Consider the following 26,376-nt stretch of genomic DNA (forward strand, 5'->3'; position numbering starts at 1 on the left):
ACACAATAACATGTTTTGCTTAAAAAATGGTGGAATGGAAGTGGCAGGATGTAACTGGAAATTGCGAGTGGACTCTTTAGGCGGACTCGCTTAAAACGTATTCATCGAATTTGCTCACTTATAACAATATTAAAAAATTTGATTATAATTATAACAATATTGAGTTTTTTTTATAGACTACCCTTATTGATAAATAATTGACACTTTAATTTAGCGTGAATAAATTATAAAATTTAGTCACGCAAGTATGTATTGTGGACAAAAGTGAGGTGACAATAAGATATGAAAGTCCATCCCTAAATTATAAATTTTTATAACTTCACCCTTTTTAGTGTGAAGATAGTTAGTGTGACAAATTTTTATAAATTGTTTACGCTAACTAAAAATATGGATAATTACAATAGTATTGTAGTGTTATATATATGTTTTGAGCTTTGTATAAATATTTAATACTACATTACCAAATTTAATCTAAGATACAAACTTTGTTAGAAAAAAGAATATACGTAAAGCAGCTAACGAATGGAGGAAAGGTTTATTATTTGTGGGACATCTATAAATTAACAAATATTAAATTAGTTGAATTTGTTAATCCAATTTGTATGTGAATTGGGGCGCACGGGTTCGAGCCCCGTCTGGTGCTTTTTATTTATTTTTAACAATAATAAAAGAGATGCTATAAAAAAATATATAATATGCATAGGTGTTGCTATACTTGATAAAATATGTTTATCCTTGCTACTACACTGAGAAGTAAACTCATCAGACTTTTGTTATATTTTATCATTTTTTAAATTCTTTTTTAATGAAATATATCTAAAAGTTGAGTATATTCAAGATGTCATTGTACAATCCAATTGAAAACTAAAATTTGAAGTTGACGTCCACATTACGTTCTTGTCGAATTGGGCATTGTTGACTCAATAACTAATACACGGGCCGGGTCACGGTTTCATTTTTCATGCTTTCGCGGGTCACGGGTCGGGTTTTACCAAATCGGGCCGGATTCCGACCTTTGCACATCCCTATTATTGAGTATATGATGTTAAATTTTTTGGCGATTGTGAATATTTTTATTGTTGTTAGAGTTATATTTGTAGTTATTAATTGTAAACTTTTCACGCATAGTAAATTTTACTTTTTCTCTTTTAACACACAAAATTTACTCTCACCATAACTAATACACACATTACACCTAAGTACACAATTGAGCTCATAACGATCCTGCATTAGCATTCATCGTCATAAAGTGATCAGTATTCCTGGACGAATCTTCAAAATTGATCATGTTTAGCTTAATTTTGAGAGGGACATTTTGTTAGGATTTTGCCGAGTGGTAATTTGTTGGAGTGTCTTCATTTTTCGAACCAAAATATTTCACAAGTCTTGTTAGGAATATGAAGTTCGGAAAATAGTGTCAAAGTTCGAGTAGCTTTTTAAAAAACTCAAGCTTGTTTGGATTTTTGCACATTACTTGCAAATCTTGTTTGGATTTTTGCCTTTGTTCGGAAGTACATTTTTATTTCTGTAGACTTTGGCTACTTCAAAATTCAGTTAAATTTCAGTAATCCTTGCGGATTTTGAAGTGATTTAAAAATTTCATTATTTTTTCACATGTCTGAATCCGATTTTTACTCGGAAAATAGATTTTCATTTAGTGTTAATCTGTTGGCCCAAATTCAGGCGTTTTTGGATCAAATTTGCCGGGAAATATTAATAGACGTCATATAGTTTTCTTTTAGGTAAACTGTCATTTTAAATGTCTGAATACTGTAATGGTTCATGGTCAACATCTCATTGTCTAGGATACGTATAAGGTTTCACCATTATTTTTTTTCCCGGACATTCAGTCGGTATGCAACATTAGGGAAACCTCACCGTTTAATGGTGAAACCTTGCACGGATCCTAGACAACAAGATGTTGACCATGGGCCCTTACAAGTATTCGGAGGAAAAAACCCAAGACTTGTCATCCCTAAGGATCGAACTCAAGACCTTGGGTAAAACCTGAGATGCCTCAGACCAGTTGGACTAGTCATCATTGGCAAGGCTTAACCATTACATGGTGAAGTTTTATAGTTTTGTTACTTTTGTATCTAGATTAAATGTTCGATAAGAGAAAAAAATGTGAGATTCAAAATTTGACGAAAGATGGGGGAAATTATAATCAGTGGCGGCTTAAGGTTTTTGGAGGCCTCAAACGAGATTATTTTTGGGGGCTTAATTCATTACCATATAAACTAAACTAAAGTAAAAAAAGAAATAGCTCGTCTTTTATTATTGAACTAGAAGTAATGGATGTTGATGCAAAAATCAAAAAGGTGTTACTGCAATGCAAATTTTATAATCCAAAATTCAAACACTAAGTTTAATATACAAGATTTTGAGGTCTTAGAAATTTGAGAGCGTAAAGCGATCGCCTAGTCCCATAATACTGTTGAGCCTGCCACTATTGTAAATTCAATATAGCAAGGCGTTTCTAATCTACCTCGCAGCAAGACTTCTAAAAGTCTGATTATAATACATCTAAACTGATATTGATAGTGATGATAACGATCATATTTCAACTACTATTTATATAATCTTTAGGATAGAAGTTGACTTGAGTCACTTAACTCTTAAGCAAGTTATTTGATTATATCTGCATATATAAATACAAGACCTTAAAGTTATTATATAAAATAACTTTAGGAAACAACCTATAAAACCTAAGAGATGAGTCTCAATCGTGTCAAAATGAGAACAAATGTTTAGACGAATATTTCAAGGTACAGACAATAATATTGTTGATTTTTACAATCATAATGTTGTAAAAAATGCGGTACTAATGTACTATCTACACTTTTAATAAGATTAGTGTTTCGAGAAATAAAACTTTCAAACTAAGAGAATAAACTTTACACATAAGAGCAAAGACAACGATATCATTTTCTTAACCATTTTTGTTTCCGTTCAATTTCAGTCCAACATCGGGTGAATTTTTTGGTTTTTTCGGTTTGGACCGCATGTTGAATGTCCCTAATTAGGATGATAAACAACTTTATACAGAGAAGAGTACTTGAGACTTGATACGAGACTTGATACAATGGTATGACGATAATATTTGTTCGTGTATCTAATGCAGAACATGAGATTGAATAGTGTAATGAATCTAGAACGGACACATATGAGTAGTCTTACAATCATCGAAAGCTAAATGATTGTTATCAAACTACAAAAATACATTTTTTGATTTTTATAACTCAAGAAAAGTAAACTTAAAGCCCGTTTCTTTTTTTTTTAAGTAATTAAGTACTGAGTGTATCAAGTTACTGAATGCATCAATAATATTTGTTTATTTTGTATCAACTAGATAATTAAGTTCTTAATTATTAAGTTTATAAAGTAAAAAAAACATAGGACTACTCAACGTCATTATTCGGGATTTTTTTTCCTCCAAAGGTTTTATCATATCATTCATATTCACGTTTTAACAAAAAAATAATCGACTGCGAATACCTAAAAAGAACAAGTTTCTATATCCTCCACATGAACAAAATTACTCGAATATTCTTTCATAACATTATTTGACATATTCTAAAAGTGAATGTTTTTGTCCAAAAAACACCAAATTATTTCAAATTTTTGTTGATTCCACGACATTTATTTCAGAATGAAACACCCGAGTTAACCTTCTTGTACATGTCACGTGGTATATAAGAATTATAACTTGATCATTTTTTTAATTGTTCGTTAAACGTATCATATACATTTTCTATGATCATAGTTAATTGCTTTTAATATGTACTTAAAAAAGATAAGGACTTGTAGAGTAGTTTAATTATAACTTATAGACTTTTGGACATATCAATTATTGGTGTGTTTGTTAAAAGGATCACACGATGCTCTTAAACACATGCCTATCACCCACTTTTTACAACTCTATACCATATATTAACTATAAGTATATAACCTACACTAGAGAATCTCATTTTATAAAGAAACAAAAGCACATGAAGAAGCTTCTATACAGAATCTCATTTAATGTTTTATTTAGATTAAATACAAAATTCTTTAATTTTTTTAAAAGACGCGGTTTATTTATTTCCTAAAAAGCCAAATATTAGTAAGGCGATTGTTTCCAAAAGGTATCCAATATATACACCAAGGCCAAAATGATAGTAAAAGGGTATCAAGATATCCACTTAAACAAAAAATCAAACTTTCATTGCTGGTTTCCGATCTCTCCGACTATGGACAGTGTATATCGTGGTGTTGTACATTATTTATTTTGCGAGTGCGTTGCACGAATGAGACAGGGCCTAAGAACGTGGCATTGCTGTTTTTTTAAACACGGTTCTAGGACTATTAACTAGAGTGATGTCTAGAATGAGACTGGTCAACACACCGGATTGTGCTCAGTATGCAGTGGCATTCGCACTGATGATCCAACTTTGGATTCTTGAACACAAGGGAACTCATCATTTGAAATTATGGATTTGATAAATTAGTGAACCGCGAGTGTTATGATCAAGAGATTAGATGCCATTGAATTCGGCGTGGATAGTCAATATCCAAACCATGGCTCATAGTTGATTTATGTTTGCCTTTGCCTCTATCTAGATTATCTGCTCCAAGTACGAACTTTGACTCAAGAGGTTCGAGATATACAGTATGGAAAACTATATTTAAAATATGTCAAGTGCCAAATCTGAGAAAAGACACGTTAAAATAATTGATAGTCGATAATAAAACTTTCAGTTCGTTTGTATCTTTGCTTAAACAAAGGTTCAAGTATTCGAAGAAATGGGTACAACCTCATGCATTGTTTTAGTTGGCAAAAATATTTGATGAGTTTATCTAGCGATAAAAAAATATCGTAAATATCTGTTACTATGTATGATATGAATATATTGTTAGGCTTTTAGAAAAACAAGATGACGGCCCAAAAGGCCACTAAGCCATTAAGGCAGAGAAATGTTACACTTCCTTTTTTACAAACGCATGTAACATGATATATAATCCAATTAACACAGCAAAAATAGTTAACCAGATAAAAAAAATTTGATTCAATTAATGACACATGACCATATTCATAAGGTGCACAAAATCACAAATTTTGACATGTTTGAAAAGGTTTCTTTTATTTGGTTCCATCATATACTTCACAAAGCAAAACGAAAGGAACCACGAACCGACTGAACTTATGACGAGACTGTTCTATTCAAAACCATCTGGATTCCTAGAAATCCTAGAAATGTATTGGCATTAAATTGAATGATATACTAGAAATCCTAGAAATGTATTGCATTAAATTGCAGATATCATGAAACGAAATGCGTCATGATATTGAGAAGCTTTGTGAAAAAACATTTAAGTACTTATATTTTATTGCAAAACCTACATACAACCACCATTCACAAGTTAAAACCAGTTTGTGAATTCCCTAGACAGACCCAATTTCATCACATTCCATAATTCACAGATAAACAAAAATAAGCAAAATATCTGGATAATCCATGGCATGTTCCATAGTAAAACACCATCATACCTCTTTTCATGACCAATAAACTTTCTGCTCATATCTTTGCCATGTTTAAAAAAACTCGAAACCAACCTCAAACGTCCAGAAACTAAATCCATAACAAAATCTACTCTACAGATTGTGTGTGATCCATATGATAAAGCAGGAGCATGACATCAGCTACAAGGCAAAAATATTCCTCTCTACCCGGAAAGCAAGATAAACTGCAAAATTGGGTGAGATATTAGTATTAATTAATTCTCTAATAAAAGTTGCAATATCATGCAGTGTCATTGATAGTATCCAAGTAAGATAGCAATTCCGACTGATTTACTTAATATAAAAATAGAACTAAAAAAGAAGCATGCTCATATTTCACAAGTGTGTATCCTGCCAAAAATTGCAAAACCCTTTTTATTTTTTTAAAATTTGTGGTTGCATAGAGTAACAAGAGAGAATACTACTCATGATGCTCAATCTATAAAGTACATGTAGCAATCTCGACTTACTTACTTGTATGAATGGGTTCATTCTGATTAGGTTTCATCTCAAAAAGGCCAAACAATTATTTTAATAAAAAATTTGAAAGGAAATCAAATCGGCCAGATGGGTCAAAAAGTGGGCCAAAGTACATCACATAACCTCTCCTCAAATTCTACTTTAGCACATACTAAAGGTGACTTTGTTCGTTCCTATTTTCTTTTAAAAAAAAGGTATCACTTACGCGTGCGCATACACATACACACACATGAGCTCAAAACGCTGGGGTACCTTTGCTATCACTAGGCCAAAGAACAGTTGGTTTCTTCATTCCTAATTGACAGTGATATTGTTGGGAGCTTTAGTTTCTTTTTACTAATGCTTTAAGGCTTAATGACTTCCTAAACTGTTCTATAAAAATCTCATAAGTTAACATACACATGCAACTATGCAAGGGTTCATCATTACAAAACCCATTCTACAGCATATGGGCTCTCATCTAAACTATTAAAAAAAGCATATGCCTCCAAAATTATTTAAACTGAAACTAACAATGAGTATGGGACACGTCACCTTCCCATCCAATAAAAAGGTGACCGAAAGAAGGGCACTTATAGGGTTACGTAGCATAGGTATATCAAAACTAAACACATGTAGCAAAGTTTAATGCATTGTGAAAGATACCATGTCAAAGGCTGATCATTTGTGGGTATTAAACCTCGAAATGTAACAAAATCCATAGAGAGATATGTGCTTGAGCTTGTACTCAAATGTATTTTGAAAGATGTAAAAGGTCAAGCATATTTCAAATTGTAAACATAGATTTTAACCATATGAAAATATTGGTTTATGTTAGGATTACCAAGCTTCAATTACATGACTAACAATGAGGTCTATAAGAATATTTATTATGTTTTTTCCCTTGACTATTGATAATTCTTGTGCAACTAAATTATCAACCAAAGCTATTTATTTAGCATTATAAGTATACTATCAAAACTATATTATATACAGTTATACACAGTATGTAAGTATAGGTGAAGATAGTGGAGTGATTACATGAAGTATCAAGGAAGCACCAGAGGTAAAAGCTAATCAATCACAAATTGTTTTTCAAACAGATAAGTATGCTGACTGCTGTGAACAATATTCAAAGCATTACCAAAACAGATATTCTACACATCAAGTTGTATAGTCATCACATTACCAAGAAAAACTATAGAAGGATACAGTAATTTATAGCAGGAAATACAAGGACTACCAAAGAAGATTTATTAGATAGTTACACAAGACAACAAATAAAGGGAAGTATGTTAGGAACAACCTTTAATCTTAGCACAGCGGAAGCAATTAAACAAGAAAATAAAGCAAAAGATAAACGACACAAGAATTTAACCAGGTTCGGCCCTAGTGGGGAGCCTAATCCACCGGCTGCAACTAGGTTATTTTATTATGCTCTGAACCATCTAAATTACAATTACATATGAGGATATATATAGGACAGCTATGGTTTTTTGCTTGTTGAACAAGGAAACCAATTTGGGCTTCCAAATCAATATACATAGGCGGCAAACCCGTAAGGCCTTCACAAACCCAACAATCTCCCACTTGAATGCCTTGCGATAAATTTCAGCCCGCCATTCAAGCAAACAATATCCCTGTCATCCAGTAACTCCAGTAATCTTTAGATAACCGAAATCCTCAAGCCTTCGGTTCCAAGAACAAACTAAAACTTCAAAACAGAAGTTTCCCAAGTCTTCGATTCTCCATGAACAAGCGAAGATTTCAATAAAAACAAATAGGAACAGAAATCTTCACAGGTCCAGCTCCCAAGAACAAACCAAACTTCAATCTATGCATCTAATGTATACCTAGTTGCAACAGCCCTTTTCATTAGCCCTTTTCATTAGTCACCTGAAAGGCCCATTGAAGCTGTAAACCGCTTCAATACAGTCAAACACAACTGACTCACTCATGGCAAAGTCCACCAATGAGTCATCCTCAATCTCAACCGACTCCTACTGATTTCAAATACCAGTTCCAGACACTCCAGAGGACCAACACTCTCCACTAGCGGTAGCATCACAGGAGAGATTTCATTCGGAACCCTGGTCTTCAGAACTCAACGTCAACTTCAACATATTTCAACACACTCCTCGTGCTCCCACTGTTACAAAATCCGTCCAAGTTCAAACCTCCAAATATGCTCAAACAGATTACCTGAAAGTCCCAGAGTCCTCTACCACGCACCAGACTCGTATAACTCTTGAATCCGCAAGCCAAGACTTTTCTCCGAAAGTTGGTTCAATTCTTCCGGTAGTGCAGCAATCTGCACACTCCAAAAGTCTAAACAACAGGCCAGTGCTTCACTACAATAGGTAACATAAAATGAAGCAAACAAAAATCGGTACCACAAGTCAACTGCACACTCCAAAAGTCTAAACAGCAGAGTTTTATCAACCTCGGGCGACTCTAAAACCCTGAGCACCGCATGCAACCCCACAAGTCAATTACACATAGCTCCCACTCTTTCTGTTATTCCAACTCATGCTCAACCAGACTTCACGAGACGAACCTCCACTCGTATTCAACCAACGAAAACCTTCACCTAATACCAGTACAAAGATCCACTCAAAAGTTAAACCACGGATCAAAACTAAACAAGAAATACCATCCACAGTTCCAGACCAGTTAACAGCAAACGATCAATAACAACAGTAGAGAAAAGAAGCGTTAGTTCCATGACTTGACTAACTTTTTTCACTCGTGTCGACACTAGCAACCCCGGAACAGGAATACTCAAAAAAACAAAGCACTCCAAACCTGCTAGTTCTATTTTCTTCAAAAACGGTACCACATCCAACAGAAATCCAATCCACTCCAAAACACCTGTATATACCCGGTCGAACAAAGGCTTAACCCTAATAACCTAATACCTTTTTTCAATGGACTAACTTCAAACGATAGTACTTATCTTCTTATCTTTTCTAATCGATCAAGGTAATACCACAACAACAAACTTGGTAACAACCACCCGCAAAAAAACACACCCTAATCGTGAACCAGAATAAAATACAACTCAAACAATAAACTGAAGAGAGACAATACCCCAACCTCTAATCAATGACGAACAAGAATGTCACGGTGGTAACCAAGAACAGTAGCTAATACCTCTCGAACAAGAAAACCAAAAACAGTGCTCTTATCTTCCAATCGATCAATCTACACAAAAAACCGAAACCCTAACAGAGTTCCATTCGGCGGCGGTAGATGACAGCAGCAGAGACGGCTGGAACAGCGGCGACTACAGGCGGCTGTTTGATGATGAAACAGTGGCGGAACAGCAGCAACAACAGCTGCAAACCAGACCCAAAACGAACAGAAAGAATAAATAGCAGCAACGGCAGTAATCAGCAGCGAAACAGGGGTGAAAAAACCCCAAACGCGATGGCTGGTGGTGGTCTTTAACGGCTGTGATAAACCAGCGAACAAGGGAGGGCAGAACCAAACCCTAATCGACAAAAAACACAGCCACACAAGAGTTGAGCCGGATCAGACCTGGAACAGCAGCAACAGCTGCAAATCAGCAGCAAGCAGCTGCAGAAAACAGCAGCACAACAGCTGCAGAACAGCGGCAGCAAACCGGATCCGATCAACCAATTCGAACAGCAGCAGAATTGAATCAATTCGAGCGGCAGCAATCGAATTATACCAAACCCTAGCTCTGATGCCACTTGTTAGGAACAGCCTTAGGCTTAGCACAGCGGAAGCAATTAAACAAGAAGATAACAACCAGAAAATAGATAAACGACACACGAGATTTAAAGTGGTTCGGCCCCAATGGGGGGCCTAATCCACCGGCTGCAACTAGGTTATTTTATTATGCTCTGAACCATCTAAATTACAATTACATATGAGGGGTATATATAGGACAGCTAGGGTTTCTTGCTTGTTGAACAAGGAAACCAATTTGGGCTTCCTAATCAATAAACATAGCCAGCAAGCCCATAAGACCACAAACCCAACAAAGTAAACCATCATTTCAGCATTTCAACTGCATCATACAAGGAGATAAAAAGGAACAGTAACAGGAAATTTTATGTACTTAATTTTCTAGCAGACCATCACATAACCATGGATGCTTCCAAAATGAAAGCTATAATCAGAGGTGAAACTGTGAACCCATTAGGGTCAAATTGGGTAGGTCATTTAGGTATAATAATAAGTTGAAAAGTCACACAAAGTGTAAAATTAATGCACAAAACCTCCTGATATTTCTTTCAAAAGATAAAAAAGTAATGTTGGCATGAAATAATCTTTATAGTCTATTTGAGTATTTGACACAGCAATATTTATACATATAACCATCTTTTGGGACAGGACAAGAAATGTTTTGAGTCCGTCCAACTCCAGCACCAATATTACCCATTTTGCACCTTAATTCATCACCATGGTAGCACTATGGAAACGACACACTGTATAGTAAACAAAACAAGCAGATCTGCCCTAAAAACCAATAAAAAAAAATCTAGCAAGCGGAAGAGGATTACCAAAAGAACTGAGGCTGGCAATACTGTCACTGAAACTATCTGAATCATCTGACCTGTGCTGGAGAACATAGTAAGCCAGAAGCATCCAATCCGACAACCGCCAGGTCACAAACAGTACAAAGCTCCCCTTCCTGGGAAACAACAAAGTGCGAATTACAGTACGGGCATAATACATCCTTTTGTCCCCGGTATATAGGAACATAAGTCGCCCCACAAACAACAAACGGATTTCTAAAATCATAATTCAACTGTGTTGTATCTCTCATGTTCTTCTCAGCAGCCTGCATAACCGAACGGGCCGTCTTGTTTTGGTTTTCTGCAGTTGGATTAGTCTCCAGTAGCCTCCTTGCAAAGTTTGATGCTGTGATTAGATTACCCCCCTTGTAGCACACAGTCATAGCGTTCATTAATGCAAGCCTCAAATGTGGTATCTGAAGGTTACAGTGAGTGAAATAAGCAGCCAGTTCCTGTTGGCGAACCGGGTTGTCCTTCAATTCTCTTCTTTTAAGTTCCATCTGTAAGCCCAAAACATATTCTTTGACGATTATAATCAATTCTTTAACTTCATCCACCTCCCTTCTAGACTCAACGACTACTAAGGGAATGGTATGGAGAATACCAAGAAAGACCCGCAGGGCTTCAGTAAACTTCCCAGTAGTGGTAGCTTTGTAACCTGCCTTTAGTTTTTCTTCCAGCTGAGAGAAACTGAACACAAGTGCAGGTGGGGCCCGTACATTAGGAGTGGCTGACTCGGTCCAACCTCTCTCGATTGCCAAGGAGATTACAGGAGCAGATGAAAAAGCACGCAAGTAAGTATGGCTTCCCAAGTGAAGATCAAGGAACAACGATTTTAATGGTGTGAAATTCTTTATTCCAAGCTGGCGGCTCAGTAACCGCATGGCGGTGTCAAAGTTTCCAGCTGCTGCATGTTCGGCAGCAAGAGATGATTTCTGCACCCAGATCTGACTCACGGGCATACCAGCAGTAGGTGCCACAAATATTGAAGAGCGAGCAGTGGCCGCTTTAGGTGTTTCAACATCAGGTGGAAGTTCAAGATCCTCAAGATCCCAACCTCCGTCTTCGTCTTCCTCTTCAGGTGATTTTTCGTCATCAATCACCATGCTGATGTCACCATTCTGAATGTTATCTACATCCACAATATCCAAGTTCTCACCCCAATCCGCATCTGCAGCATCTTCATACTCTTCATTGCCACTCTTTCCAACGTTATCAAGACCACCCTCAAAGATTCCTTTCATGACCCTCAGTAATGGCCAGTCTCCACCACATAAGATAGGAGTTGGGGGCATCAAAAGTGAACTAGACTTACCACTAGGCAGATTAGGAACATTACCTTTAAGTTTATCAGCAAGGTCTTCAACAATATCAGTCAACCCATGGGTTTTAGCTGTAGCATATGCTAGAGGTAAATGACCAGCATTGACTAAAATCTTGATTCGTTCTCGAACATCACCCAAGTACAAAGCATTATGAAATTGTCCCATAACATCATTTTTTACCTCAGCGATTTTCATCATTTTTGACAATTTATCCAAATTTCCAGTTATCAGATACAGAAAAGAGAGCCTCTCAAAGTTTTTCGTCCTCTGGTATGCATATTCAACAATACCGGAATTTCCCTGACGAAGGGACTCCACTCCTAACTTATACCAGTGATCTTTCTCGTCAATTTCTTTAGCAGAAGCAACAGCTATCTGAATGTTTCCACTTTCAAGTGCTAAATTGAAACGAGTTCTCTCATCCTTGACAAAATGAAGGGCAACTTCTGGGAAACCTTTTTGCTGGAGATATGCAATCATGGCTTGACCACAAAGCTCTGAATTCCTTATCATGCTCATTACATGGTCATATCTCTTTTGAAGCAAAGATAACTTAAAGATATATTCGGTTGAATCAATAACTATTGGGCGGTTTTTCCCATCTCGGTCCAAGCAAAAGAGTGTATTTCCAAATATTTTTGTGATGTACACTGGAACATCAAGGGTTTTAATGATTCCACTGTCCCCATTAGGTAGACAGTATTTGATATGGGTGAGGGTGGTGTATATAAACACACCATTATCATCCCATGAACCGCTTTTCACTCGGATTGTCTCGTGAAGGGTGCACCGGTGAGTGAGTTTTTTATCAGCTATGACTATTGAATGTTTGCTAAGTAAAGCAACACTCTCCATGTCATTTGACCAAACAACATATCTCACAAAAGAAGTTTGAAGGTCTCCAAGAAGCAACCGTTGTTGAAGGTCAAAGATGTATACTCTATCCTCTGCCCTGCATAGCAAGTTACCTGTACCAGCATAGAATATAGCATCTGCAGGAGCAGGAAGAGCACTCTTCTTCACAATCTCGTTTTTCAAGTTTTTTACCAACACCTGATTTGTGCTCTTTTCAAGGACTGCAAATCTATTTCGGGCCACAAAAACTGCTGAACCCCCGACACCACGTTTTGCTTCCTGAACTGTATCACCTCTAGTAAAACTATCTTTAGGGATGATATAGAGCTCATAAGAGCCACCATCTGCATCTGAACATATTAGCACTGCATTTTCAGTTGGGCTGTAGGAGAGAGTTCTAGGTCCTTGGTTTAAGCTTATGGAACCAGGCCTGCGGATTGGTAGTATTTGAGTGTCCTTTTGAGAAGAGTACTCATAAAAGCGTAGAAAGCGGTCTTTCACAAAGTACAACGAATCACCGCTAACAGAGAAAGCAGGGCGTTCTCTCTCCAACTTGAAAACAATCATACCGCTGTCATGTCCAGCTGCCAAAAGATTCATCTCAGGATGACAGCCAAGAATCCAAAATCTGTCATGCTCCCTGCGGAAAGTTTGAAGCCCAGTTCTTTTCGTAGCATCCCAAACACGTATACTTTTATCCTCTGAGTTTGATACAATAATGTCTTGTCTCGCATGGAAAAGAACACATGACACATTATTCATATGACCTCTTAATGTGTCTACTTCCCAAGCTTTTGTATCTGTAAGAGAAAGAAGAGAAGGTTAGTAGCAATTATGAATGATACAAAAACAGATAGACACTTCATTCTTTAAGGATATTCACTACTAAAGTGAAAACAATTGGGCAGGAAAAAGTATAACGAAAAATTAAAAGAGGAAAAATCTACCAAGTTACAATTAATCTTCTAACTTCTCTCCACCACGTTTGCCAGAATAAAGTTAATAAGCATGCAACATAAGTGACACACCTTGATAAAAAATCATGTAAATTCATAACGTAAACATTGTGAATAACATGTATGGTGGAGAAGATTTATGGCATTTTCCCTCACACCTCCTTGCAATGTGATATGTATCAGCTAATAAAACAGAATATAGGTGAGAAAAACACAAAGAAAGCCAGCCAAAGTCGGCTGTTAGATATATTGATAATCTGGATTAATGCCCCAGCAGCCGTAGTTCCTAAGAACAATTAATAATAATCTCCTCCCCACAAAACGGTGGCCTAATGGCCTTATTTAACCAATCTAAGAACTTACCCTAACTTGGTGCAAATAATAATAATAATAATAATAATAATAATAATAATAATAATAATAATAATAATAATAATAATAATAATAATAATAATAATAATAATAATAATAATAATAATAATAATAATATAATAATAATATAATAATAATAATAATAATAATAATAATAATAATAATAATAATAATAATAATAATAATAATAATAATAATAATAATAATAATAATAATAATAATATAATAATAATAATAATAATAATAATAATAATAATAATAATAATAATAATAATATAATAATATAATAATAATAATAATAATAATAATAATAATAATAATAATAATAATAATAATAATAATAATAATAATAATAATAATAATAATAATAATATAATAATAATAATAATAATAATAATAATAATAATAATAATAATAATAATAATAATAATAATAATAATAATAATAATAATAATAATAATAATAATAATAATAATAATAATAATAATAATAATAATAATAATAATAATAATAATAATAATATGAATAATAATATGAATATGAATATGAATATGAATATGAATATGAATATGCGCCTTCCCTGGCCCAACCCAATGGGCCTCTTGATATAAATTTCAGCTCTCTAGTCTTATTTAGTTAGTTCTGTTGTTTTTTTAGATTATGTCTTAAACAAGACTTGTTAGCACCCACATGAGCCAAAAGGTCCAAACCATTGACATTTGGTGATGTTGTAATGATTCACTAAGTGAATGAAAATTAACTTCTGATTAGCATAACTTTGTCTATACTTTACATTCAGTTACTTCAACTCAAGTCATTCTGAGTTGGTTCAATAAATGACAACTATTTAAGTATGTATACAAACATCATAACCAAAAAGGCAAGAGTTGTGCACAAAAGCTCCTTGAATTTGCATTTGCCAACAAAATGAAGATAAAGAAATAAAAGTTTATAAGCAACCCAAGCAACCATAACTAATCAAGAAACTATCAAACTTTTGCCTTGGATTTACAAGGGCCATCTCATATGCAGAAAAAAGATAAATTTGTAGATGACTTTGTACACTACTTCACCCTATAATAAACCTCTACAGAACAGTTATATAGATGGCAAACAATTAACACACCCCCGGAAAAAAAAAAAAACAACAGTAAACTAGAGCCTAGGGAAAAAAACAAATGGATCATGTGTATAACGTAAATCAATTTCTCTTTGCTAACAAATTAATAGAAGCAATGATAATAACCTTTTAGTGCAGCTGACCTTACATCTAAGGCACTATAAAATATGTACTTTCTAAAGGACATACAAGATCAGGCATATAGAGTTAAAGAAAAGCACACACTGGAAAGTGGAAACTACTTATGACCTTTGTTCTATTCACGACAAGGTGGCAAAGTACATCTCAAGGGCCATATGAATGCCCAGCAAAAACTAGGTAAGGAAACACATACCGTTCATTCGCCATATCTTCACTTGACGATCGTCAGCTCCTGAAACTATAAGAGGGAGAGTAGGATGGAATGATGCCCAGTTAACTCCTCGATCATGGCCCTCCAGGACATACTTCACAACAGCATCAACCCCCCCAAAGAAATCTGAATTCATCTGACTCAACCGAAGAAGATCATCTGCAGGGGAAACTGTTTTCTTCTTCAATGCACCAATATCCCAAACTCGAACAGTCTGATCTAATGAAGCAGATACCACAAGATCCTCCTTTGGATGGAACAAAGCACACATTACGTAATGATTGTGCCCAGTCAAAACAGATATACAATTACGAGATTGCCAATTCCATATCCGGATAGTTTGATCATCACTAGCACTAACAATCCATGGGTTCTCATGGTGAAATTGAACCGTGCGAATATAATCAAGATGACCAAGTAGAGTAAACAAACACCGATGCAGTTTGTAGTTCCATACTTTGATCTTGTAATCATCCCCTGCATGTACCATAACACATTCAGGACAAAAGATATTCCTAAATAATCTTAAGAGACACATACGAAAGAGATTTAGGCTTAACAAGTATTAAAAAAGACTTAAACCATATACATGTACAGAATATGTGGTTTCTACTTACCAATATACCAGCTTACCAAGACTCAGATTATTACCAAGTTTTCAGAGCTAAACATTGCAACAAATATGACACATTATTATGATTATATGATACAGTCTTAAAATTAGTATTTGTGTCAATGCAATTCAAGTTCAACATAGCTTAACTTCCATATCATTCCAACAATTTTAAAAAATTGGATCTGTCCAAAAGATATGAATGTGAAGTTCCAAAACTAAATCATAAAATTCCGGCAACCCAACTTGGTTGTAAATCTCGGTTATCTCGGCCGATATATCCCCAATAAATCGATTATTGGTGGTCGACCGAGATGAAATATTCCCAATAAATCCGATATATTCCCGATATATCCCCGATAAGCGATATTTACAACCTCAACTATCCCGCACTAATCCGCCCTAGTTCCATTAAGAGAACCGTGAATCAAGTTCGCCTAGTATTAAACCTAAACGGATATTGTAATTCATTAAAGTCAAATAAATGCTACATTCGGAAACCACATAACCCAATCATAACATGTAACTAATTAATTATAAAAACTGTAACGGCTAAAACGAGATCAAACCACCTAATACTAAATCATACATCACAAAAGCTACAAAACAAAATATAATTATATAAACAAAAAGAAAAAAAGAAAAAGAAAATCCAAACCTCCAGAGACGAAAAGCGGTTGCGATTGATGAAAGTGAACGCCACGAACGGGGCCATCGTGTTCGTCAAAACGATCAATGAGAGTTCCCATTCGATAATCCCATAGTTGGATAACACCACTATGAAGACTAGCAAGGATCCATGGCCTTTTGCTATGAAAACTTAGTCCTTTTACTCTATTACTTTTCGTCTCAAATTTTGTCAGCATCTTTTTTTTTTTTCTTTAACAATCCTAATAATATAATTCATACAGATTCATTCATTCATTCATTCAATTAAATAAACAACAACTCAATTATAGTAATTCATAATATATATATATATAGTATAATAATTATAGAATTGTGTACCTTAGATCTGAGATAGGAATGATTTTGGAATTTCGATTAGAGAAAAAAGAATTAGAGAGTTTTGAGTTGGGAATTTGGGATGGACCCTCTGTGTGTATGTTATTGTGTGTTAGATAGATCTAAGGGAAAAGACGTATTTTTTGTTGTTAGGGGATTTTACCATAGTATATGATGTTAATTAAAAAGGTAAAAACTAACCCGTTTTTATTTTAACGCCCAATGGTTTATGGCTTTATGACAAGGAATCAAGGATGATGGTAAAGGTTGATGATGACTAACTACTAAGGCCCATGCCAATAGTCTCTTCGTGAGCCCTTTGTGGACTCTCGTCGATGAGGACTCAATGGCAGTGAATTTGTCGAGGTTGTCATTGTCGTGAGCCATCGATCGGACGAAGAGAGTGGACGAAGAAAGAAAAGAGAGATGTAGGGTCAGATAAGGTAAGGTTTTTAGGTGTTTTCCAAGAGGGGAAAAAGCTGATATGATAATGAGAAAAAAGTGAAGAATAGCTCCTAATTGGGATAGGCCTAATAACACCTTAGAATGTATCGGTTTATTTTGACACATCGGTTACTTTACACTACATATTTTGGCTTTGTTTGGTATCGATACATTTCAAACCAATCGGTATCACCTGGCCGATAGAGTGAACGTTGGGAGCGTACATAGTGATTTTTTATAGCATACCTTTGTTTTGTCTTTTGTGTAGGTTTTGGCACAATTTGGATTCGTAGGTTTCTCACACTCTATATTAACAAAGTTTGATAAATTGACAATTTGATTGGAAGGCCACATGACAAGTTGTGAGTGACCCATTATCTTGCTAAAAATTGGTATATTAGCAAATTTTGACACTACACTATTGTCCCTTAATAAACTAGGTAGCTTCTAGTATTATTACGATTGCATTGGCTGAATCTATGACCGCTTTTAAATGCAGGGATCTATATGAGTAAGGAGTGAGAAAATATCAATTGTCTTTATCTTTGAGTTTTTGATCTAACTTGTTGGTATTTGATTGTGAGTTTTGATTAGGCAAGTATCTATTTTTAAAAATCCATAAATATAAAATATAACTAATATTAATTTTAAATAACGAGAAAATTATATGTTGGATATATGTATATTCTAGGTTGTTAATGGTCGAATAAAGATTATAACAATGGACCACGTGTGTTTGATGTATCGGTTATAGCGGTGTTATCATAATATTATATATGTAAAAGTTACAAAATAATTAATACTTTATACTAATATTAAACTTAAAAGTCAAGCTTAAAATTATTTGAAACAGGATAGATGAAATCCAAATCATTTGATGGGAGCTGCTGTGTATAGATCGATTGATTGAAAATTAGGGTTGAGACTTGTTTTTCTTTTTTACCTTCTGTTAAAATATTAGATGGATCGCTGGGCTTTTATTTAGTTAGTATGGACTATTAATAAAAAGATATTTATTAGTTTTGGGCCAAAAAAAGGCTAAATATCGGCAAAATAACGGTAAATGCCACCGTTAATAACATGACCGTTATTTTGGGGAAGGACCGATAACCCTTACATTCTATAGTAACATATAAAACATTTAAAGCATTTGAGATGTGTCTTAAAATATGAAGATTGTAATAATTATTATATTACTATTTTACCTTTTCGTTTCTATATTTATATCATATTTATTGTTTCTATCTATAATTTCTATTTCTATAAATAAATATGACACTAACAAATAATGAACATAGGTATTATATACCCTCCCCTCCTCATCGGAGAGCCTTTAGGACAAAGAGGCGGCAATCAACCATCCACTCTCAAGATTCCTATTGATCAATTAATTTTAAGTGTTATGCGAGTTCACTAGGTAGACTCACTCTACCTAGGAACACAACAAAAAACAAAAGACCCACTTCTGATCTTAGGTATTAGCATGTATTTAATAGTTTTATCTCTGTCTCTCCAAAACTGATGGTTGGCGAAGACGGCTGCTCGTTCCCTTCTGCGTGTACTCAATTGAATACTTACGAATTTATTTTTGAATTTAATTTATATTAATATTTAAAACTTTTGAAACACATCCTCAAATAAGTATCGCATAGGCATGCTTCTTTAGTGATACGTGACACAGTACTTTAACTTAAAACCTTAGAAAGTTGAAAAGGTTGCACCCTCCATGCAAACTGACCAATATAAAGAACATGAAAATCAGCCAAATGACTTGGCAAACTACTTGATTCAATCAAGTTTCCCTTTTTTAGAAGAAAAAAAAAACACACAAAGACAACGGTGAAATTTAACATCATAGTAACATGGACACCGATATGTACGGCTACTTTTTGAGCAGGAAAAGCTTATAAAGTGTGTCAATGACAAGTTTGGCATATCTCATCACAAATGTTAGTACATACAGACATTTAATGTAACAAAATAGAACAAGGACGCACGACTACCACGCAAGTGACCAAGATCACAGTTTACTAAAGGATTGTTTACTTGTTTGTGTACATAAGAGGCATTTTGGCTCGGGAGCCTAGATCCTAATGGTATGCATAATCGCCTATCAACTAACAGATTGCGGGTAACTTTCCACACCTACCTAATTTTGATAATACTTTATGTGCCTCGTGCCCTCGTCTAACTCAACTACACAATCATGGTCATCACTCATCACGTTGTACCCAAACCCTTTTAGGGAAGATGTTTGTCATGAGCAGCCGCAACACATATGGAAGGTTTAGTAACAATCCTAATAAGTTAGTTGCACATATGGAGTCACATGTAACAGATAGGAATTCGTCCATGCTTTGAACTTCTTGGCAAGGTCATGTTTCTAAGCACAAACTTGGGACAAATTCGAGTTATGTATGGCTATCATTCTCATCTTTATGGTGTTTGGATTTACCACTAAGGGCAGAGGTCATCTTTCTTCAACTGCATTGGGATAGGATGATTTTGGTGTATTTAATCTCATCGTCGAAGAAGCAACTTAGTGCACTCAAATACAAACATTCTATACAAAATCTTCCATTCCTAACCTTCACAATCAATAGTCAAGTAGTGATTTGCAAGTACCCCCAGCCCTATTATAAATAGTCGTTAGCCCTAATACTATTAGCAATACCAATTATTCCTTTTCAAAATAGCATAGAAGAGACTGAATACTGAGCAGGGGAACCTAATAACCTGAAAGTGACAAAGAACCAGAAATATTCATATTTCATATTCATGCTAAACTAAAACAGTAGGTTAGCTAATATTGAACTTCTTCCGTCTTGTTACAAAGAATACGGTCTCGCCGTTCTACATACTCCAAAGGGAACCAGCCAGCTTTACCTTCGCATTCACCTTCTGCCCAACCATTGCTTGAAACCTGGCCAGAAAAAAACACATACATCTAGTAACTAAAATTGGTAGTTTGAAATGCAAGGGAGTGCTTCTTGATGCACTATAATTACAAAAACTAAAACACAATTGCCTGTTTTCCAGATGCAGCCATACAAATGCTACTTGGACGTTTTGTGAAAATACTATCATTGCCTATATGATTGTTATGAAAATAACACCTTTGTCTACTACTCAATTTAGTATGGAAATATCACTGTTGACTATTTTATCAATTCTTCCTCAACAACTGTAAACAAAAAATAAAACCATACCTTTCGAACAACGACATAGTCACCAATTGTTAAGCTCAACTCAGCATCAGATTCAGCCTGATATGGATGTATAACCTATTGTTCAATAAACAATGAAAATAAGGTTTAGCCATAATAGTCAAACTAAATAATCATGAAACTGTTTGTTGAAAAGAAAAAAAAACGATAATGTAAATTGAACAAGATAACACCAACCTCTCCTAGATAGTAGTCCATATTCTCTGCAGCGTCATCAGTTCTTTGAGAAGCAAATACACCATTGGATTCATCATGAGGTGGAGAACTCATGGCTGAAACTGCAGCAGGTGTAGCTTCAATCCGTTGACGCTCTTGCAGCATCTATGAGTTATAAAAAAGACGTCAACATCATCTAAAGATTTATAAATTTTATTCCTCTAGACACATATATAGGCATATAGCTTAAGGAAATTGTTTGAATGCATGTCAAATATAGAGGAGAAAACTTCAACCCATTAACTTATAATTGGCCCGATTGCAGTTATGCTTTATGGCTATAGGGTCAAATGGTTAAAACTAAAAAGATTAGATCAAAGTAAAACAGGTAAAAATTAGGTCCAAGTAAAACCATAAGACCTCCTAAATCATTTTATTTAAAATTTATACTCTTTTTTGATATAATATGACGTTAATAACATTTGGCATACAACTATTTGGACATGTTTCCCGGGTCAATCCAACCAAAATAGTACAAACTTTTTTTTTTCTTTCCTGTTTTGACCCATGAACTAGTCTGTTGACGCCTTGACGGACCAACCTATTTTGCAAACTCTACTATCGTCTAATGCTTCATAAAATGTATTATTTCCAATTTAGGAAGATTGAAACTTCTGACCATATATAGCTTGATGAAACAGTTTAATTATTTGTTAAATATCTATAATTCTATAATACCCTATATGAGTATAAAAACTAGATATCATGTCAGGAAGAAGTAATTTATAACTATTATATTGATTTATAACTGACTAACCTATTTTGTCACCTTTTTGAACAGAAGCAATTCCTAGGTTAATTATTAATTTAACAGAGAACCCAGGATTTCCTATATATTTTATGTGAAAAAGAGTGCCATATGGATACCTCGCCCTCAAGTCGATCAAGTATATGCAGAACTTTTTTATAATGATTTTTCTCTGCTTCAACCTTCAATTACGGACAAAATAGTCAATTCAACTTTTCAAATGAATATCCTAAAGAAGTTTACTGAAAAGCAATTCTTAAAAAGACAGGAAACGACCAATATACATACTGCATATTACCATGGTTATAAGTCGCTGAAGTGTTAACCGCTGTTGTTGAGCTTCCACGGCTGACATGGTAGCAACAGCTTCTTTACCCAATATAGTCATACTTGACTTTAGCTCTTGGAGTCTGGCTTGGGCAGCTTCAAATTTTGACAAATTTTCGGGATTCCCATTAGATTCTTTAACTTTTGCTTGTCGTCTTGCAACTTCAATCACCTATAAAACTCAATTGAACTGGTTGTAAAAATGCTAGCAGCGGTAATCACAATATCATAAAGCACTCGAGGATGATGATCTGATCTTTTCGATCAAAAGGTGATTATATAATATTGGAATTTCAGAAGCAGATAATCAGCTGTAATATAACAAAGTTCCGGACTTCTGGGACATAGCTTTGAATGTGCTTCGGTGGTATGAAGTGATAAAATGGCCAAAAAAGATTCATCATTTATTTTATTGTTGTGTGAAAAGGTTAGATCTTGCAAAATGGAAGTAAAACAGACTAATATGGTTACATAGAGATTTGAGCAAAATTTTTTTATCTTACCCTAGATAATCAGCTACTTTTAGCTAGTATGAAACTGATTATTTCACCCCTAAATAAATCTATTATCAGAAGTATTAAAGATTATAATTAGAAATAACTTTCAAGTTTCAACACAGAATTCTGAACACCCCCTTAAAGCTTAAAAGCGGTTGCTTTTATTTAATGAAGATTTTTTATTTTTTGAACAGCATTTTAATGAAGATTCTGTTAACCTGAGTTTCAGCTTCTTGTCTGACTCTGTCATATCTTTGAGCATGACGTCGAGCATCCTCCAAAGGAGCTCCCACTACCATAGCTCTCAAAGGCTCTGCAACCTATAATTGTAGGATCATCATAAAACACTTAGTCTCATTTACTTACTGAGAGTCTGAGATTAGACCAGCTAAGGAGAATACAGTTTTTTGGTCCCATCTATGTGGCAAGAATGTGGAAACTTAAGAAAATGAGTTACTATATGGACAGGCACGAGATGTAATTCTCCATCCATGAGGCTCACTATTACACCTCCAAATATTCTTTTTACCAAAAAGGACAAAATGAGGTTTTAAATTTTGATTCGAAGAACTATAGACATGATAGTCACAACAAATACAAAATCAGAGTGCTTTCAACTTACTACAACTAAACATAATATCAAAAAATCAGATGTACAAGTATACAGGGGAGATTTAGAATAAAAAACTTGATGCTAAAGCCTATTGCATTGCTTATTTTTATAAGAGCTGGATAAAAGAGTTTCGTTGGTCAACTGTCAGGCCAACCCAGATCAACATGTGACCTGTTTCAGCACAAACCCGGTGTGACCCCATCACCCAACTGTCCTGACCCCTTAATCTTACCAACTCTAGTCAATTACCTTTTATCGTGGAGCCAAAACCCACCCAGTTTTAAGGAAATCCTATTTTAAGGCGGTGCAGGCATTTGTACCTGTGTGCCAAAAGTTTTCAACAGATTTTCTCGTTCCCTTTCAATATCCATTCGAGCACTACTATAACTCATAGCTGCTCTGGATAATGCATTACCATTGGTGCACGTGTTCTCAGCACCATATTTCCTGCTGTCTTCAGAAAGTTTGGTACCTGCGAGTAAAAGCCGAAGACAACTATTGACACTGCTATATAAGCTAGAGGTGCCAAATCGACCCATTTACTTATATATGGATTGATTTTGAGTAAGACACACCTTAAGAGGGTCAAAGTGTAAAAAAAATGCAAGTTAACTTCAACGGAAAGGGGTCCAACAGGTCAAAAGCCACTGAAGTGTATTCTTTTCAATTTTCAATGTATAAGAGTATAGGACCTCCTAAATCATTTAGAATTTATTTTATATTGAATTTTTTGTGATCATAATTGACATACTACCTATTCGTTAAAAAAGCAACTATATGGAAAATGAATGTTTAAGAAATAGGTAACTCACCAATTTCTACTTGCTTGGACCCAGTTACAATAAAACCCTCCACACCACGCACAATGTCCCGTTGAAAGTGCTGGTAAAAATATAATGGTATATATGTTAAGGATAATGCGACAACTTACAGTGTAAAGTAATAAAATCAAATGTTAGAGACCTTAGCAGAACGTGTAGATATGTAAAGCTTTTCAAGCTTTTGTTGCTGCCGTATTTCTACTTCATTTGCTACAATATCTTCAGAACCGCCGAGTCCACCAAATTGTTTGAGAACAGCCTAGTATGTATATGAAAACACAAATTATATCGAGAAAATCATGGTCAAATCACACTTAATAACCCTCTACCCATGATTTGGTAGTTCAAAAATCATGAATCGTACTTGATCTGGATGAGATGTTACATTCTTTTCCACATAAGACACGATACTATACGAATGTTAACTCCGTAACCTTCATAACTTAAAGTCTTGGGGTTTAATACGATATAATCATGATTCATGAATGCAGTAGAAGCTAAATAAGACTGCATTTGATCGTCTGCTGGTTTCAGTTTCTAATAACAAAAATGTAAACTTTATGTAGCTAATGTTCCTAATAACAAATTTTAGACGATTTTTCTCTTGCTCAAATCACTAAATCACCCGTCCTCGCAAAAATCCACCACTAGTCCTCGAAACCCGCTAATTAACTTCCTCTCTAACATAATTTTCCAACTCGAAGGCAATTCGTTCAATTCAAGTCACTAAAATTTCAAGTACTAGTTACTCATCATTGCCACAGCATTATCTCCAAAAACTTTCTAAATGTAAAACCCTAAGTCAACTATCATAATCATTCAAGACCTCCTTCGACATATTTCTTCGCAATCAATGGTGTTTTTAACCTACCTATATATTATTTCATTTTATTGAAAACACAACATGTTTCATAAACAAAATAGCCCTATAACATAATATGTAAGTATATATATAATAAACAACAATATGGAAACAAATATGTAAGTAAGTAGACCATTTTGCCATTCAAAAAAAAAGAAAAGTAAGTAGACCTGTTGCTGTCTAGCAACTTGTTCTCTAAGCTTGGAAGCTTGTTTTCGTATTGCATCCATTTTTACAGAAATATGCAATAGAATAAACACAGAAATTTGGGGAGTCTTTTTTACTTTTCTTTTTTGTTTTCCTTTTTTAAGGAAATACTTTTTGTTTCTTGTTTCAGTTTTCAAATTTCAAATGTTATGTATTCCAAGGATTCCGACAGATATATATTTTTACCACAATGTGTTTCTTTTTTTATTTCCTTCCTGATTTTTTTTAAATTTTTTATTTCTTTCCTTCCTAATTAGTAATTACTCGTAGTTCAAACCCAGCGTTGCGGGTTCACAAATAACTACCAATTTATGACATTAATACGACACATCATGACACGACATGATATTAACAGATTTTGTGTTTAACCTTAACAAGTTTCGTGTTTTAAAAGATCCAGACCTGATCTGTTAAGATACGAAAAAACCTATAATATATATATATATATATATATAGTGAAAAGTTATTTTGAGAACTTTTTTTTTCGAGAACCTTTAAGAACTTTTCAAATCAAGCCTAACCGATTCTTTACATGAAAATTGTTTTTTTTTATTGTTTCCTGAATAACTTATGTGTAATTTTGAAGTTTATAATTGTTTGGAGGCATGTATTATCATCCGTTATACAATTATGTGGAGATTTGGATTCTTGATCACATGTGCACGAATATTGCTATGATTACATGTGATCATATCAATATTCGTGCACGTGTGATCAAGAATCCAAATCTCCACATAATTGTATAACGGATGATAATTCATGCCTCCAAACAATTATAAGCTTCAAAATTATACATAAGTTATTCAGAAAACAATCAAAAAACAATTTTCATTTAAAGAATAATTATTGGTTGGGTTTGATTTGAAAAGTTCTCAAAGGTTATCGCAAAAAATAATGGTTCTCAAAATAACTTTACCCTATATATATATATATGGGAAAAGGGAATATAAGGCTGTCCGACACCTAAGCTTAGGTGTGGAACCCCTCAAATACTAATATTTTATTATTTCTTGTTTAATGAATAAATGCATGGGCCCCCATGATTTTTACGGATTAAAAAAATAATATGTGAGTGTTCCCCACCTAAGCTTAGATATCCGACAGCCTTATATTCTCATCCCCTTATATATATATATATATATATATATATATATATATAGGGGTGGGTTATTTGTAGTACATGTACTTTTTATAGTACATATGTAACATGTGTAACTTAACTTACACATTTCTTCTTCCTTCTTTCTTCCAACTCCGACCACCACCAT

General features: G+C 34.4%; 2 protein-coding genes across 4 annotated transcripts; both read right to left on the minus strand.

Moving 5' to 3' along the window:
• Nucleotides 1–5,341: 5,341 nt before the first annotated feature.
• LOC122606593 (coatomer subunit alpha-1-like) lies at nucleotides 5,342–17,293 on the minus strand. Its single transcript, XM_043779435.1, has 5 exons — nucleotides 17,150–17,293; nucleotides 16,800–17,031; nucleotides 15,511–16,005; nucleotides 10,534–13,528; nucleotides 5,342–5,727 (listed from the first exon to the last, which is right to left on the minus strand). Exons 2-4 carry the CDS (start codon nucleotides 17,005–17,007, stop codon nucleotides 10,578–10,580), a joined length of 3,654 nt encoding a protein of 1,217 aa, XP_043635370.1. The 5' UTR covers nucleotides 17,008–17,031; nucleotides 17,150–17,293; the 3' UTR covers nucleotides 5,342–5,727; nucleotides 10,534–10,577.
• Nucleotides 17,294–20,226: 2,933 nt separating this feature from the next.
• LOC122607906 (SH3 domain-containing protein 2-like) lies at nucleotides 20,227–25,225 on the minus strand. Of its 3 annotated transcripts, none has more exons than XM_043780980.1 (11): nucleotides 25,072–25,225; nucleotides 24,182–24,298; nucleotides 24,031–24,100; nucleotides 23,539–23,690; nucleotides 22,824–22,925; nucleotides 22,080–22,280; nucleotides 21,901–21,963; nucleotides 20,995–21,138; nucleotides 20,800–20,874; nucleotides 20,477–20,513; nucleotides 20,227–20,326 (listed from the first exon to the last, which is right to left on the minus strand). In XM_043780980.1, the coding sequence occupies exons 1-11, from the start codon at nucleotides 25,129–25,131 to the stop codon at nucleotides 20,319–20,321; spliced, it is 1,029 nt and encodes a 342-aa protein (XP_043636915.1). In that variant the 5' UTR covers nucleotides 25,132–25,225; the 3' UTR covers nucleotides 20,227–20,318. The 3 variants fall into 3 exon arrangements, with proteins under 3 accessions (XP_043636915.1, XP_043636914.1, XP_043636913.1); XM_043780979.1 differs by having other exon boundaries at nucleotides 20,423–20,513; XM_043780978.1 differs by having other exon boundaries at nucleotides 20,227–20,513.
• Between the last annotated feature and the right edge of the window lie 1,151 nt (nucleotides 25,226–26,376).

The sequence above is a fragment of the Erigeron canadensis genome, chromosome 7 (genome assembly GCF_010389155.1).
Source record: "Erigeron canadensis isolate Cc75 chromosome 7, C_canadensis_v1, whole genome shotgun sequence".
Taxonomy (NCBI): Eukaryota; Viridiplantae; Streptophyta; class Magnoliopsida; order Asterales; family Asteraceae; genus Erigeron; species Erigeron canadensis.